Below are 16,047 nucleotides of genomic sequence, written 5' to 3'. Positions count from 1 at the left end.
TGATGCTGTGTTGTTGTTCTGTTGATGTTGTGTTGATGTTCTGTTGTTGGGTTGGTTTTCCTTTTGATGTTGTGTTGTTGTTCTGTTGATGCTGTGTATTTGTTGAGTTGTTCTGTTGATGTTGTGTTTGTGTTCTGTTAATGTTGTGTTGTTGATGCTGTGTTGATGTTCTGTTGATGCTGTGTTGTTGTACTGTTGATGTTGTGTTGTTGTTATGTTAATGTTGTGTTGTTGATGCTGTGTTGTTGTTCTGTTGATGCTGTGTTGTTGTACTGTTGATGTTATGTTAATGTTGTGTTGTTGATGCTGTGTTGTTGTTCTGTCGATGTTGTGTTGTTCTGTTGATGTTGTGTTGTTGTTCTGTTAATGCTGTGGTGTTGATGCTGTGTTGTTGTTCTGTTGATGTTGTGTTGTTGTACTGTTGATGTTGTGTTGTTGTTATGTTAATGTTGTGTTGTTGATGCTGTGTTGTTGTTCTGTTGATGCTGTGTTGTTGTACTGTTGATGTTGTGTTGTTGTTATGTTAATGTTGTGTTGTTGATGCTGTGTTGTTGTTCTGTTGATGTTGTGTTGATGTTCTGTTGTTGGGTTGGTTTTCCTTTTGATGTTGTGTTGTTGTTCTGTTGATGTGTGTGTGTGTGTGTGTGTGTGTGTGTGTGTGTGTGTGTGTGTGTGTGTGTGTGTGTGTGTGTGTGTGTGTGTGTGTGTGTGTGTGTGTGTGTGTGTGTGTGTGTGTGTGTGTGTGTCACTGCTTGTCCAGCATCAATACTAGTGGTGGTGTTGTTGTACTGTTGATGTTGTGTTGTTGTTATGTTAATGTTGTGTTGTTGATGCTGTGTTGTTGTTCTGTTGATGCTGTGTTGTTGTTATGTTAATGTTGTGTTGTTGATGCTGTGTTGTTGTTCTGTTGATGCTGTGTTGTTGTACTGTTGATGTTGTGTTGTTGTTATGTTAATGTTGTGTTGTTGATGCTGTGTTGTTGTTCTGTTGATGCTGTGTTGTTGTACTGTTGATGTTGTGTTGTTGTTATGTTAATGTTGTGTTGTTGATGCTGTGTTGTTGTTCTGTTGATGCTGTGTTGTTGTACTGTTGATGTTATGTTAATGTTGTGTTGTTGATGCTGTGTTGTTGTTCTGTCGATGTTGTGTTGTTCTGTTGATGTTGTGTTGTTGTTCTGTTAATGCTGTGGTGTTGATGCTGTGTTGTTGTTCTGTTGATGTTGTGTTGATGTTCTGTTGTTGGGTTGGTTTTCCTTTTGATGTTGTGTTGTTGTTCTGTTGATGCTGTGTATGTGTTGAGTTGTTCTGTTGATGTTGTGTTTGTGTTCTGTTAATGTTGTGTTGTTGATGCTGTGTTGATGTTCTGTTTATGTTGTGTTGTTGATGCAGTGTTGTTGTTATGTTGATGTTGTGTGGTTGTTCTGGTGATGTTGTGTTGTTCTGTTGATGTTGTGTTGTTGTTCTGTTAATGTTGTGGTGTTGATGCTGTGTTGTTGTTGTTCTGTTGATGTTGTGTTGTTGTGTTGGTTTTCCTTTTGATGTTGTGTTGTTGTGTTGGTATACTGTTGATGTTGTGTTGTTGTTCTGTTGATGCTGTGTACTTGTTGAGTTGTTGTTCTGTTGATGTTGTGTTTGTGTTTTGTTAATGTTGTGTTGTTGATGTTGTGTTGTTGATGCAGTGGTGTTGTTCTGTTGATGTTGTGCTGTTCTTCTGTTGATGTTGTGTTGTTGTTATGTTAATGTTGTGTTGTTGATGCTGTGTTGTTGTTCTGTTGATGCTGTGTTGTTGTACTGTTGACATTGTGTTGTTGTTATGTTAATGTTGTGTTGTTGATGCTGTGTTGTTGTTCTGTTGATGTTGTTGTTATGTTAATGTTGTGTTGTTGATGCTGTGTTTTTGTTATGTTAATGCTGTGTTGTTGTTCTGTCGATGCTGTGTTGTTCTGTTGATGTTGATGTTGTGTGGTTGTTCTGTTGATGTTGTGTTGTTGTTCTGTTAATGTTGTGGTGTTGATGCTGTGTTGTTGTTCTGTTGATGTTGTGTTGATGTTCTGTTGTTGGGTTGGTTTTCCTTTTGATGTTGTGTTGTTGTTCTGTTGTTGTGTTGGTATTCTGTTGATGTTGTGTTGTTGTTCTGTTGATGCTGTGTATTTGTTGAGTTGTTGTTCTGTTGATGTTGTGTTTGTGTTCTGTTAATGTTAATGTTGTGTTGTTGATGCTGTGTTGTTCTGTTGATGTTGTGTTGTTGATGCAGTGTGGTTGTTCTGTTGATGTTGTGTTGTTGTTCTGTTGATGTTGTGTTGTTGTTCTGTTAATGTTGTGTTGTTGTTGTTCTGTTGATGTTCTGTTGTTGTGTTGGTTTTCCTTTTGGTGTTGTTGTGTTGGTATTCTGTTGATGTTGTGTTGTTGTTCTGTTGATGCTGTGTACTTGTTGAGTTGTTGTTCTGTTGATGCTGTGTTTGTGTTTTGTTAATGTTGTGTTGTTGATGCTGTGTTGTTGTTCTGTTGATGTTGTGTTGTTGATGCGGTGGTGTTGTTCTGTTGATGTTGTGTTGTTGTTCTGTTGATGTTGTGTTGTTGTTCTGTTGATGTTGTGTTGTTGTTCTGTTAATGTTGTGGTGTTGATGCTGTGTATTTGTTGAGTAGGTGTTCTGTTGATGTTGTGTTTGTGTTCTGTTAATGTTGTGTTGTTGATGCTGTGTTGTTCTTCTGTTAATGTTGTGTTGTTGTTCTGTTGATGTTGTGTTGTTGATGCAGTGGTGTTGTTCTGTTGATGTTGTGTTGTTGTTCTGTTGATGTTGTGTTGTTGATGCAGTGTTGTTGTTCTGTTGATGCTGTGTTAGTGTTCCGTTGATGTTGTGTTGTTGATGTAGTGTTGTTGTTCTGTTTATGTTGTTTTGTTGATGTTGTTCTGTTGATGTTGTGTTGTTGATGTTGTTGTTTTGTTGATGTTGTTCTGTTGATGCTGTATTGTTGTTCTATTGATGGTGTGTTGGTGTTCCGTTGATGTTGTGTTGTTGATGCAGTGTTGTTGTTCTGTTGATGTTGTTTTGTTGATGTTGTGTTGTTCTGTTGATGTTGTGTTGTTGATGTTTTTGTGTTGTTGGTGTGTTGTTGTTATTGTTCTGTTGATGTTGTGTTGTTGTCTTTTGTTGTTGTTGTGTTTTGGTGTTGTTTTGTGTTATTTTTGCTGTGTTGTTTTTGTTTGGTTGTGCTGTTTGTTGTCGTTGCGTTGTTGTTTTTGTGGTGTTGTTGTTGACATTGTTGTGTTGTTGTTGTCAGACCATCGCTGCAGTAAGACGTACACGCCCATGCAACACCGAGACGACCTGACTCACATCTGCAAGGATAACGTGTGCCGCTGCACGCAGGGTAAATCAAACACAGCGATTGACACTTTTTGACTGCAAACTAAACGGGTTTGATTTAATTAAACATGTGTGACTTTGAAATAACAATCATGACTTAAACTAAACAGTCTAAACGTGGTTTTTAAACAAAACTTTTTTGAATTAAACTAAATTTGTTTGATCTCAACTAAACACTTTTGATTTGTAACTAAACAGGTATGAATAAATGTAACATGTTTGACTTTCAACTAAATGTTTGATTTTAAATTAAACAGGTGTGACCTAAAATAAACCGTCTAAACGCGTTTGAGTTTAAACTGAATGTGTTTGACTTGATACTAAACGGGTATGATTTAAAATAAACGGGTATGACTTAAACTTAACGGTTCAAACATGTTTGACTTCAAACTTAACGTGTTTGATTTTATACTAAAAGTGTTTGACTTCATACTAAACGAGTATGACTCAAACTAAACATTTTCATTTTAAAATAAACAGGTATGACTTAAACTAAACAGTCTAAAAGTGTTTGACTTCATACTAAACGGGTATGACCCAAACTAAAAATTTTTAATTTGAAAATAAACAGGTATGACTTAAACTAAACTTGTCTAAAAGTGTTTGACTTTAAACTAAACATGTTTGATTTTAAGCTAAAATGTTTGATTTTAAACTAAACAGGTATGACCTAAACTAAACGTGTTTAACTTTCAACTAAAGTTGTTTGATTTTATACTTAACGGGTATGATTAAAACTAAAAGTGTTTGACTTCAAACTTAACGTGTTTTGTTTTATACTAAAAGTGTTTGACTTCATACTAAACGGGTATGACTCAAACTAAAAATGTTTCATTTTAAAATAAACAGGTATGACTTAAACTAAACAGTCTAAAAGTGTTTGACTTTATACTAAACGGGTATGACCCAAACTAAAAATGTTTAATTTTAAAATAAACAGGTATGACTTAAACTAAACCTGTCTAAAAGTGTTTGACTTTAAACTAAACATGTTGGATTTTAAGCTAAAATGTTTGATTTTAAACTAAACAGGTATGACCTAAACTAAACGTTTTTAACTTTCAACTAAAGTTGTTTGATTTTATACTTAACGGGTATGATTAAAACTGAAAGTGCTTGACTTCAAACTTAAAGTGTTTTGTCTTATACTAAAAGTGTTTGACTTTATACTAAATGGGTATGACTCAAACTAAAAATATTTCATTTTAAAATAAACAGGTATGACTTAAACTTAACTGTCTAAAAGTGTTTAACTTTATACTAAACGGGTATGACTCAAATTAAAACATTTTAATTTTAAAATAAACAGGTATGACTTAAACTAAACTTGTCTAAAAGTGTTTGACTTTAAACTAAACATGTTGGATTTTAAGCTAAAATGTTTGATTTTAAACTAAACAAGTATGATCTAAACTAAACGTGTTTTACTTTCAACTAAAGTTGTTTGATTTTATACTTAACAGGTATGATTAAAACTAAAAGTGTTTGACTTCAAACTTAAGGTGTTTTGTTTTATACTAAAAGTGTTTGACTTTATACTAAACGGGTATGACTCAAACTAAAAATGTTTAATTTTAAAATAAACAGGTATGACTTAAATTAAACTTGTCTAAAAGTGTTTGACTTTAAACTAAACATGTTGGATTTTAAGCTAAAACGTTTGATTTTAAACTAAACAGGTATGACCTAAACTAAACGTGTTTAACTTTCAACTAAAGTTGTTTGATTTTATACTTAACGGGTCTGATTAAAACTGAAAGTGTTTGACTTCAAACTTAACGTGTTTTGTCTTATACTTAAAGTGTTTGACTTTATACTAAACGGGTATGACTCAAACTAAAAATGTTTCATTTTAAAGTAAACAGGTATGACTTAAACTAAACGGTCTAAAAGTGTTTGACTTTATACTAAACGGGTATGACCCAAACTAAAAATGTTTAATTTTAAAATAAACAGGTATGACTTAAACTGAACGGTCTAAAGTGTCTGACTTTATACTAAACAGGTATGACCCAAACTAAAAATGTTTAATTTTAAAATAAAAAAGGTATGACCTAAACTAAACAGTCTAAAAGTGTTTGACTTTAAACTAAACATGTTGGATTTTAAGCTAAAATGTTTGATTTTAAACTAAACAGGAATGACCTAAACTAAACGTGTTTAACTTTCAACTAAAGTTGTTTGATTTTATACTTAACGGGTATGATTAAAACTGAAAGTGTTTGACTTCAAACTTAACATGTTTTGTTTTATACTAAAAGTGTTTGACGTTATACTAAACGGGTATGACTCAAACTAAAAATGTTTCATTTTAAAATAAACAGGTATGACTTAAACTAAACGGTCTAAAAGTGTTTGACTTTATACTAAACGAGTATGACTCAAACTAAAAATGTTTAATTTTAAAATAAACAGGTATGACTTAAACTAAACAGTCTAAAAGTGTTTGACTTTAAACTAAACATGTTGGATTTTAAGCTAAAATGTTTGATTTTAAACTAAACAGGTATGACCTAAACTAAACGTGTTTAACTTTCAACTAAAGTTGTTTGATTTTATACTTAAAGGGTATGATTACAACGAAAGTAGTTTGATTTTAAACTAAACGGGTATGACTTAAACTAAACATGTTTGACTTTCAACTAAAGTTATTTCATTTTAAACTAAACGGGTATAACTAAAACTAAATGTGTTTGACTTAAACTCGATAAGTATGACTTAAACTAAACAGTCGGAACGTGTTTGAATAAAAATAAACGGGTATGATTTTTAAAGTAATTGGTCCAAACATGTTTGACTTAAGCTGAAGGTTTTTGATTTTAAACTAAATGGGTTCGACTCAAACTAAACGGGTATGAACTACACTTAAACAAGTATGCCTAAGCGGTTATGACCTGAACTAATTGGGCCTGACTTAAACAAAACATATTTGACTCAACAGGTATGATTTAAACCAAACATGTTTGATTCTAACTAAAAATGTTTGACTTTAAAATACTTTGTACGTGTCTGACTTTAAACGTGCTTGACTAAACGGGTATGACTCCAATGTAACGTGCTTGACTCCAACTAAACGGGTTGTCTGCTGCCCTGCAGGCGACTGCTGTATCGCCAAAGGTGACAGCGAGGACTTTGTCAACAAGGAGAGAGAGACGTTTGCCTGCCGGTCTCTGCATCATGGTATACTTTGTTGACACTCAAAATATGTTACTTTGAATTGTCTGTTGTCATGACAACAATAGTCAGGCCTGAACACAAAGACAATATGTGTGTGTGTGTGTGTGTGTGTATGTATGTATTTATGTATACATGTATATGTATGTATGTATGTATATATATCTACATATATAACCCTATATATATACGGTATATATACAGTATACATGTATGTATATATATATATATATATATATATATATATATATATATATATATATATATATATATATATATATATATATATATATATATATATACGGTATATATATATATATACATGTATGTATGTATACACAGTATATATATATATATATATATACATACAGTATGTATATATGTATACATACATTTATACATGTATATATGTATATACAGTATATATACATACAGTATGTATACCTACATGTATGTATGTATATTTACGTATGTTTATATGCATATATATACATACAGTACATGTATGTATGTACAGTATATATGTATATATATATACATACATGTATGTCTTCACAGTATATATATATACATACAATATGTATATATATATATATATATATATATATATATATATATATATACTGTATATATGTATGTGTATATATATGTATATATATATATATATATATATATATATATATATATATATATATATATATGCGTGCGTGCATATGTATGTATGTATGAGATTAATATTTCAGTATGGAAGTGTTATGGTGGTGCCTTAAAGATGCTGTGGTTGTCCTCCAGTCTTCCAGGTGAAGGTAGTGAACATCAGCCACAGTTACTACGACAAATACCAAATGGAGATCACACGCGTTATCAAACTGGGTGAGATGTTTTTCCAACTCTAATAACGGTGATAACTGTAATAAATCTCATCCGATGTGGGCTCCCAGGCGTGGAGGCGGGAGTAGAACCGGGTCAGAGGAGGTTCTTCATGTCTCACGGAGGCTGCAGAGAAGGACTGGACCTGAAGATGGACTCCCAGTACCTCATCATGGGACCTAAAGAGGACCAGTGGGACGTGGACAAGGACAGCAACAAGTAAACACACAAACACAACAATAACACCCAAACACAGCAAGTAAACATAATAACACCCAAACACAACAAGTAAACACAATAACACAAACGCAACAAGTAAACATAATAACCCAAACACAACAAGTAAACACAATAACACAAATGCAACAAGTAAACATAACAACACCCAAACACAACAAGTAAACGTAATAACACAAACACAACAAGTAACACAATAACACAAACACAACATTTAAACACAATAACAACAAGTAAACACAATCAAACAAACACAAGTAAACACAATAACACAAACACCACAAGTAAACACAATAACACAAACACCACAAGTAAACACAATAACACAAACACAACAAGTAAACACTATAAAAACAAACACAACAAGTAAACACAATAACAAAAAACCCAACAATTAAACACAATAAAGCAAACATAACAAGTAAACACAATAACAAAAAACCCAACAAGTAAACACAACAACACAAACACAACAAGTAAACACTATAAAACAAACACAAGTAAACACAATAACACAAACACAACAAGTAAACACTATAAAACAAACACAACAAGTAAACACAATAACAAAAAACACAACAAGTAAACACAATAAAGCAAACATAACAAGTAAACACAATAACAAAAAACCCAACAAGTAAACCCAACAACACAAACACAACAAGTAAACACTAACAGAACATTTTAATATTATTCGGTGTCATAAGAGGTTCAATTCTACTTTCAAAATGTAATCATTCTGTGATAGTATAATATACTGTAAAGTTTACTGTTCAAATGTTACAAAGACGTGTTTTATTTGTTCTATTACTACTACTTCACTACTACTAGTAATACTACTACTGCTACCACTAACATTACTACTACTACTTCAGAACTAATTTTACTAATACTTCACTACTACTACTACACTACTTCTACTTCATAACTACTACTAAAATTACAACTAGTACTACTATACTACTTCTACTTCATAACTACTACTAGAACTACAACTAGTACTACTACACTACTTCTACTTCATAACTACTACTAAAACTACAACTAGTACTACTACTTTTACTACTTCAGTACTAATACTACTAGACAACTACTACTACTACAACTTCTAAAATTACAACTACTGCTACTTCAATACTAATGCTCCTACTACTACCACTACTACTTGACTACTACCACTATTTCAGTACTACTTCTAAAACTACAACTCCTACTAGCACTACTCCCCCGCTGTCGACACAGCGTGTTTTTAAAAGTGTGTGTCCTTCCGTGTCAGATTGATGTACACGCTGGGTAAGACCACCTGGGTGGAGCGCTGGCCTTCGCCTGCCGAGTGCGCCGGAGACCTGGGGGCCAAATGCACGAGCCTCGCCGCCGCCGCCAACGAACTCTTTGTGAACGCCTGCAGGCTGTAAGAGCCGCCGTGTTGACTGCGGGAACACAACAACGTCTGCTAGAAAGACGAGCTGTGATGGGAGATCAGGTACAAAAGGGTAGTAGTAGTGGTAGTACTGAAATAGTAGTAGTAGTACCCTTCATTTTCATCCCATTGGTGACACATTCCAACTTTGACACGTCATCATAATTGCAGTGGCCTAAAACTTCATGCCAGGTCTGAATGTCGTAGCACGCAATACGTCATTCCCGGTAGTGCTGGAATAAAACAGTCGATTATATGAATGTCTAAAGTTGTACGTTTTTTGGGAACGAGTCGATTCTGTCCTTCTTTGAAGATGACTGTCGCTCCTTGCGTGGTCGCGGCTTTGACAGAAAATATGTCCTAGGAAAATGATGGGACATGTAGAGCCTCCTTCAGGATCGCATCCACACTTCCGCCTTTGCTGCCTCTCAAGCGCACTTTGGCACTGCCCTCTTTCAGCGCCGTGCCGTTGGCCCTCACTCCATCAGCCAGCTCCAATATATGGCTGCGGGCCTTAAAACTGGAGTCAAAAGATACAATAAGTGCAAGGTTTGTGATGATGTGATTCGTTGCTCCCAAGTCCACAATGAGGCCTTCCAACTTCACACTTCTGAGCGTGGCGTCGTCCACTCGCTCCACTTTCAATCAATCAATCAATCAATCAATGTTTATTTATATAGCCCTAAATCACAAGTGTCTCAAAGGGCTGTACAAGCCACAACGACATCCTCGGTACAGAGCCCACATACGGGCAAGGAAAAACTCACCCCAGTGGGATGTCGGTGAATGACTATGAGAAACCTTGGAGAGGACCGCATATGTGGGTAACCCCCCCCCCCTCTAGGGGAGACCGAAAGCAACGGATGTCGAGTGGGTCTGACATAACATTGTGAAAGTCCAGTCCACAGTGGATCCAACACATCAGCGGGAGTCCAGTCCACAGCGGGGCCAACAGGAAACCATCCCGAGCGGAGACGGGTCAGCAGCGCAGAGATGTCCCCAACCGATGCACAGGCTAGTGGTCCACCCGGGGTCCCGGCTCTGGACAGCCAGCACTTCATCCATGGCCACCGGACCTATGCAACTCCCCCTCGCAAGGGACAGGGGAGAAGAGGAGAGAAGAAAAGAAACGGCAGATCAACTGGTCTAAAAAGGGGGGGTCTATTTAAAGGCTAGGTTATACAAATGAGTTTTAAGATGGGACTTAAATGCTTCTACTGAGGTAGCATCTCTAATGATGACATCTAACAATCAGACAAGAAGCAAGGAAACATGCAGAAACAGAGTTCAATTTAGCTCGAGGAGACACGTGTTTTGGGCTGTACTCTAGTTACAGATCCAAACTACGTTCTAAAAATCAAGCCTGCACGCCTCCTCTATTTATTAGGAAATTGCCCTATTACATCACTGTCGCTGAGGGAAGGGGGGTAATCTCGACAACTCCAGTTAGACACAATATATGATTATACAAAAAATGCAAATATGTTGACACTTGGTGCTATCGCCCAGTCTCTGCTTTGTCTGCGTCCCGGAACCCAATGTTCGGCCTTGGCAGCCAGCAGGCCGAGTACTGGTGTTATCGCCCAGTCTCTGCTTTGTCTGCGTCCCGGAACCCAATGTTCGGCCTTGGCAGCCAGCAGGCCGAGTACTGGTGTTATCGCCCAGTCTCTGCTTTGTCTGGTCCCGGAACCCAATGTTCAGCCTTGGCAGCCAGCAGGCCGAGTACTGGTGTTATCGCCCAGTCTCTGCTTTGTCTGCGTCCCGGAACCCAATGTTCGGCCTTGGCAGCCAGCAGGCCGAGTACTGGTGTTATCGCCCAGTCTCTGCTTTGTCTGGTCCCGGAACCCAATGTTCGGCCTTGGCAGCCAGCAGGCCGAGTACTGGTGTTATCGCCCAGTCTCTGCTTTGTCTGCGTCCCGGAACCCAATGTTCGGCCTTGGCAGCCAGCAGGCCGAGTACTGGTGTTATCGCCCAGTCTCTGCTTTGTCTGGTCCCGGAACCCAATGTTCGGCCTTGGCAGCCAGCAGGCCGAGTCTGGACACAACACTGATAAAGAGGCCAGCAATCTTTTGGATTGCTAGCTCTGCACAAATACATACCATTGCAGCACAAATTGACAATACTTTATAGTAATGGCCCTTAAGCATAAAGTTATAATGATAATATATACATAATTATTCTAACAAATCGTCTCTTACTTCGACTTTCATCTGGCTGTCTTCTCCAAAGCGAGCACGACCAAACTCTTCCGTCATCTCATGGCTCCTCAGCCTTGTTTTAAACTCTACAAATGTTAGCTTTTCGCTACTCTGTGTCACGTAAACAGAGAATGGTTTCAATGCATGAGGCAGGCCTTTTAATATCTTCGCGGCCAGAAAGCCATTGATGCATTTTGCTGGTCTTGTCGTCCTCGTCCGGCCCTAAGGACGACTCGGTGTTGTGTATGGGTCAAAGATGACGCAGGTGAGGAATTGTTGAACAAAAGCTTTATTTGATCAAGCGAGCCTCACTTTACAGGTGCTGCAGCAAACCTGGAGGATATGATAGCCAAAGGAAAATTCGGGAGAATGGTTGTCCCGGGAGATTTTCGGGAGTCTCCCGAAAATTCGGGAGGGTTGGCAAGTATGGTTTCTGGTGAGGTGTTTATCTCAGTAAATGCAGAGACGGAAAACAGTTAACTCCTCTTTAATGCGAGGTCAGATATAAAAGGCAGCAAGAACTAAAGGCGATGGTGTCGAAAAGGGTGGCACACCATGAAAACAAAACACAATCTACTAGGTAGGACAAACCGGGCACACCTGACTGCGGAAAAGGTGTTGAAGCAGGCGGAGGGGGATTCCTGCAGACCACATGGAGAGCTGGGGATTACAAGGAGAGAACCTGGCGACTGCTAGCAAAATGCACTCGGCTAATATAGTATGCAGACTAATCAATGTCAGGTGTGTCCAGTTCTTCTGCCAGCCGCACACCAAACTGTGGAGGATACAGAAATAGGCGAGAAAGGCGGCACAACAGAGTCTGCAGAGACATTATTTTGTCAGTTGGTTTTCATTCCTATTAACTTACAGTGTTGGGACTAACGCGTTACTGTAACACCCTTATTTTCGGCGGTAACTAGTAGTCTAACGCGTTATCTTTTAGATTCAGTAACTCAGTTACCGTTACTACATGATGCGTTACTGCGTTATTTTACGTTATTTTTTATATAGTATCGGCTAGAAACTGAGAAGATCTGAGTGTGTTTTATTGGAGAGCTGCGGTGTCGTCCTTCTGAATCTTCCTGTCTCACAAGAGGCGCGCTGTGTGTGTGTGTGTGTGTGTGTGTGTGTGTGTGTGTGTGTGTGTGTGTGTGTGTGTGTGTGTGTGTGTGTGTGTGTGTGTGTGTGTGTGTGTGTGTGTGTGTGTGTGTGTGTGTGTGTGTGTGTGTGTGTGTGTGTGGGGGGGGCGGGGGGCGTGTCTGTGTTTACTAACAAGACATCATGGCGGAGCCGAAGCTGAGTTTCTTAACATGGAGATATTGTCACTACTTTTCTTTTGTCGCGCACAAAAAAATAACATTTTAGTTAAAGGCCTACTGAAATGCTTTTTTTAAATTTAAACGGGAATAGCAGATCCATTCTATGTGTCATACTTGATCATTTCGCGATATTGCCATATTTTTGCTGAAAGGATTTAGTAGAGAAAATCGACGATAAAGTTCGCAACTTTTGCTCTCTGATAAAAAAAAAGCCTTGCCTGTACCGGAAGTAGCGTGACGTCACAGGAGCTAGTATTCCTCACAATTCCCCATTGTTTACAATGGAGCGAGAGAGTTTCGGACCGAGAAAGTGATGATTACCCCATTAATTTGAGCGAGGATGAAAGATTCGTAGATGAGGAACGTTACAGTGAACGACTTGAGAGGCAGTGATGGACGTATCTTTTTTCGCTCTGACCGTAACTTAGGTACAAGCTGGCTCATTGGATTCCACACTCTCCTTTTTATATTGTGGATCACGGATTTGTATTTTAAACCACCTCGGATACTATATCCTCTTGAAAATGAGAGTCGAGAACGCGAAATGGACATTCAGTGCCTTTTATCTCCACGACAATACATCGGTGACACACTTAGCTACTGAGCTAGCGCGATAGCATCGTTCTCAAATGAAGATAGAAACAAAATAAATAAACCTCTGACTGGAAGGATAGATAGAAAATCAACAATACTATTAAACCGTGGACATGTAAATACACGGTTAATGCTTTCCAGGCTGGCGAAGGTTAACAATGCTGTGCTAACGACACCATTGAAGCTAACTTAGCAACCAGACCTCACAGAACTATGTACTCTCTCCTTTTTCTATTGTGAATCACGGATTTGTATTTTAAAACACCTCGGATACTATATCCTCTTGAAAATGAGAGTCCAGCACGCGAAATGGACATTTAAAGTGACTTTTATCTCCAAGACAATACATCGGTGACACACTTAGCTACTGAGCTAGCGCGTAGCATCGTTTTCAAATGAAGATAGAAACCCATCAACAGCCGTGCTCACCTGCATTCCAGCGATCAACGGCACGACGAAGGACTTCATCCGTGGGTTTGGCGGCAAGCATCGGCTAGGCGTAGTAAGTAGTCCCTGTTGTGTTGCTGTAAGTATTGTAATGCCCCGCAGTGGAGAAGGAGTCACACAGACGAGGAAGCGCTGCTCAATCGCTTTATTAAAAAGCGGTAACTGGTTGTAGTTCAAAAAGTAACGCACACACATACACCAGCTGCTGTTAGCCAAAACTCACGCTCACACACACAAGTTCTCCGCCAACTCACTCGCGCATGCGCGTTCCCCAAACCCTTAAAGACAGTACACTAATGCAAATATCACAGATATTACAGTATTGTACTTAGCCGCTAAGACACCGATCGATCCCACCTACAACGTTTTTCTTTGTAGTCTCCATTGTTCATTAAACAAATTGCAAAAGATTCACCAACACCGATGTCCAGAATAATGTGGAATTTTGTCGAAGAAAACAAGAGGCTTTTCTATCGGGTCCGATGGGGTCCAACCACTTCCGTTGCTTTTGTGACATCACGCGCATAAATCATATCCAAAGGAGTTTTTCAACCGGAAGTGTGGCGGGAATTTTAAAATTGCACTTTATAAGTTAACCCGGCCGTATTGGCATGTGTTGCAATGTTAAGATTTCATCATTGATATATAAACTATCAGACTACGTGGTTGGTAGTAGTGGCTTTCAGTAGGCCTTTAAATGTAAGTTGTGTCTTGGATCAAAGATCCCATCTACTGCCCAAAACAGCAATTAAAATCTGCTGAAACACCTACAAAAGCAACATGCTTCGACAAAGCTAGTGAAGAGACACACTTCACCTCCACCACCACCTCAGCAACAGCGGTTGGTTTTTAACAGAGGGACTGCTAGCCAGGACAACATTGATAGAGCCATTACAGCGTATGTGCTAGAAGACATTCAGGCTATTTCTACAGTGGAGTCACCCGGCAGCTAATTAGTATGATAGCGGGCGTCAAACGGCAAATGGCACGGAAACATTTTCCAAGTTCCTGGACACAGTGGACAGTGAGTACATCAACATGGAAAGCAAGCTAAAAAAGACACTCCCAACTCTCTCGCCTCTGCTCATCATTCAGCACTGAAGGTACACACACTATATCAATTCTCTTATATACTTTTTCATTCTAGACTTCTAGAGTGTTTGATTATCACATCACTCTAAATGTATAGACTATAAAGTACACAAACATAAAGAGGGATCCTAGTGGGCCAGGCCAATCTTTCCTTTTCTCTAAACTAAAACTGGGGAAATGTGTAGAGTGTTCTGGGCTTCAGTACAGTGTTGATCTCCTGAAGACATGACTTTATTTTACAATTCCTTGAGAGAGAAAAAAACGCCTGGTTAGGTGTGTGTATAGCAGTATGTGTGCTGTATATAGTGACATGACATATAATCATGTCATGTGTGCCTTCCTTGGGTGAAGCCAGGTTTACAGCTATGTTGTGACATGTTGTTATTATGCGGTTTGTTACTTATGTATGTTATATTGCAGCTATTTAAAATAGTTTTGTCAATTTGTTCTGGCCCGAAATAAATTGGCCCTTTGTAACATATCTCTGTCTTTGTGTGTTGTATGTAGACCACATTGCTTAGCAGAGTTCAGTGATGCAAATGCATGTCAAGTTGATCAACAGATTGTATTATTCTCCAGTGCAATAACAGTACTGAAATGAAGGCTAGAATGGCATTAATGGGAGCCTTAAAAAAAGAAGTAACTAAATAGTTACTTTTCACAAAAACGCATTACTTTTTGGTGTAAGTAACTGAGTTGGGAACTGAGTTACTTTTGAAATAAAGTAACTAGTAACTGTTAACTAGATACTGGTTTTCAGTAACTAACCCAACACTGTTAACTTATATTTTGTATATTTATTGATTTGAATTAATTCTTCTTTTAATTAGTCTCTCTCTGTTCCTTTGCCCGTGCATGAGTGATGTATTTCTATTCTTGCCTCTTCCTCTTAGGCATTCCAGCGCGGGAAGTGAAAATATGAATATTTTAAAACAACTTGGTTGTTCATGGTCAAGATGTCCGTCACAGCGCGTCTTCTGCATCAATATCGTCATAGTCGTCTACATCAATATCGTCATAGTCGTCTGCATCAATATCGTCATAGTCGTCTGCATCAATATCGTCATAGTCGCCATGGTCCAGCTGCTGACAAGAGGACATAAGATGACAGTGAGACTGGATTCATGACACCAGAACCAACAAGATGTCACCTCTGCAGGCTCAACGAGCTCATTTGGATCTGCAGTGGACGAGGGAGACGTCGTCCTGCAATTGGAAAAAAAAAATATCTGCTGAGCTTGTGCAGGAAGTACAAGGGGAAAAAAAATATCTGCTGAGCTTGTCCAGGAAGTACAAGTAAACACCTTTAACATCATGTTCATGTTAACA

At 38.1% G+C, this 16,047-nt stretch overlaps 1 protein-coding gene across 1 annotated transcript in view; it reads left to right on the top strand.

Moving 5' to 3' along the window:
• c3b.1 (complement component c3b, tandem duplicate 1) overlaps positions 1–9,324 on the top strand; it is a 65,301-nt gene extending 55,977 nt beyond the window's left edge. Inside the window, exons 40-44 of the mRNA XM_062026417.1 lie at positions 3,282–3,371; positions 6,464–6,547; positions 7,334–7,414; positions 7,483–7,630; positions 8,925–9,324. Coding sequence (XP_061882401.1) covers positions 3,282–3,371; positions 6,464–6,547; positions 7,334–7,414; positions 7,483–7,630; positions 8,925–9,063 — 542 coding nt within the window. The 3' untranslated portion in view covers positions 9,064–9,324. The remainder of the gene's footprint in view (positions 1–3,281; positions 3,372–6,463; positions 6,548–7,333; positions 7,415–7,482; positions 7,631–8,924) is intronic.
• The last annotated feature ends 6,723 nt before the right edge of the window (positions 9,325–16,047 follow it).

This window comes from Entelurus aequoreus, linkage group LG18 (assembly GCF_033978785.1).
Source record: "Entelurus aequoreus isolate RoL-2023_Sb linkage group LG18, RoL_Eaeq_v1.1, whole genome shotgun sequence".
Taxonomy (NCBI): domain Eukaryota; kingdom Metazoa; phylum Chordata; class Actinopteri; order Syngnathiformes; family Syngnathidae; genus Entelurus; species Entelurus aequoreus.
The sequence above is the reverse complement of the archived record's forward strand: the minus strand, read 5'-3'. Positions and strand labels throughout refer to the sequence as shown.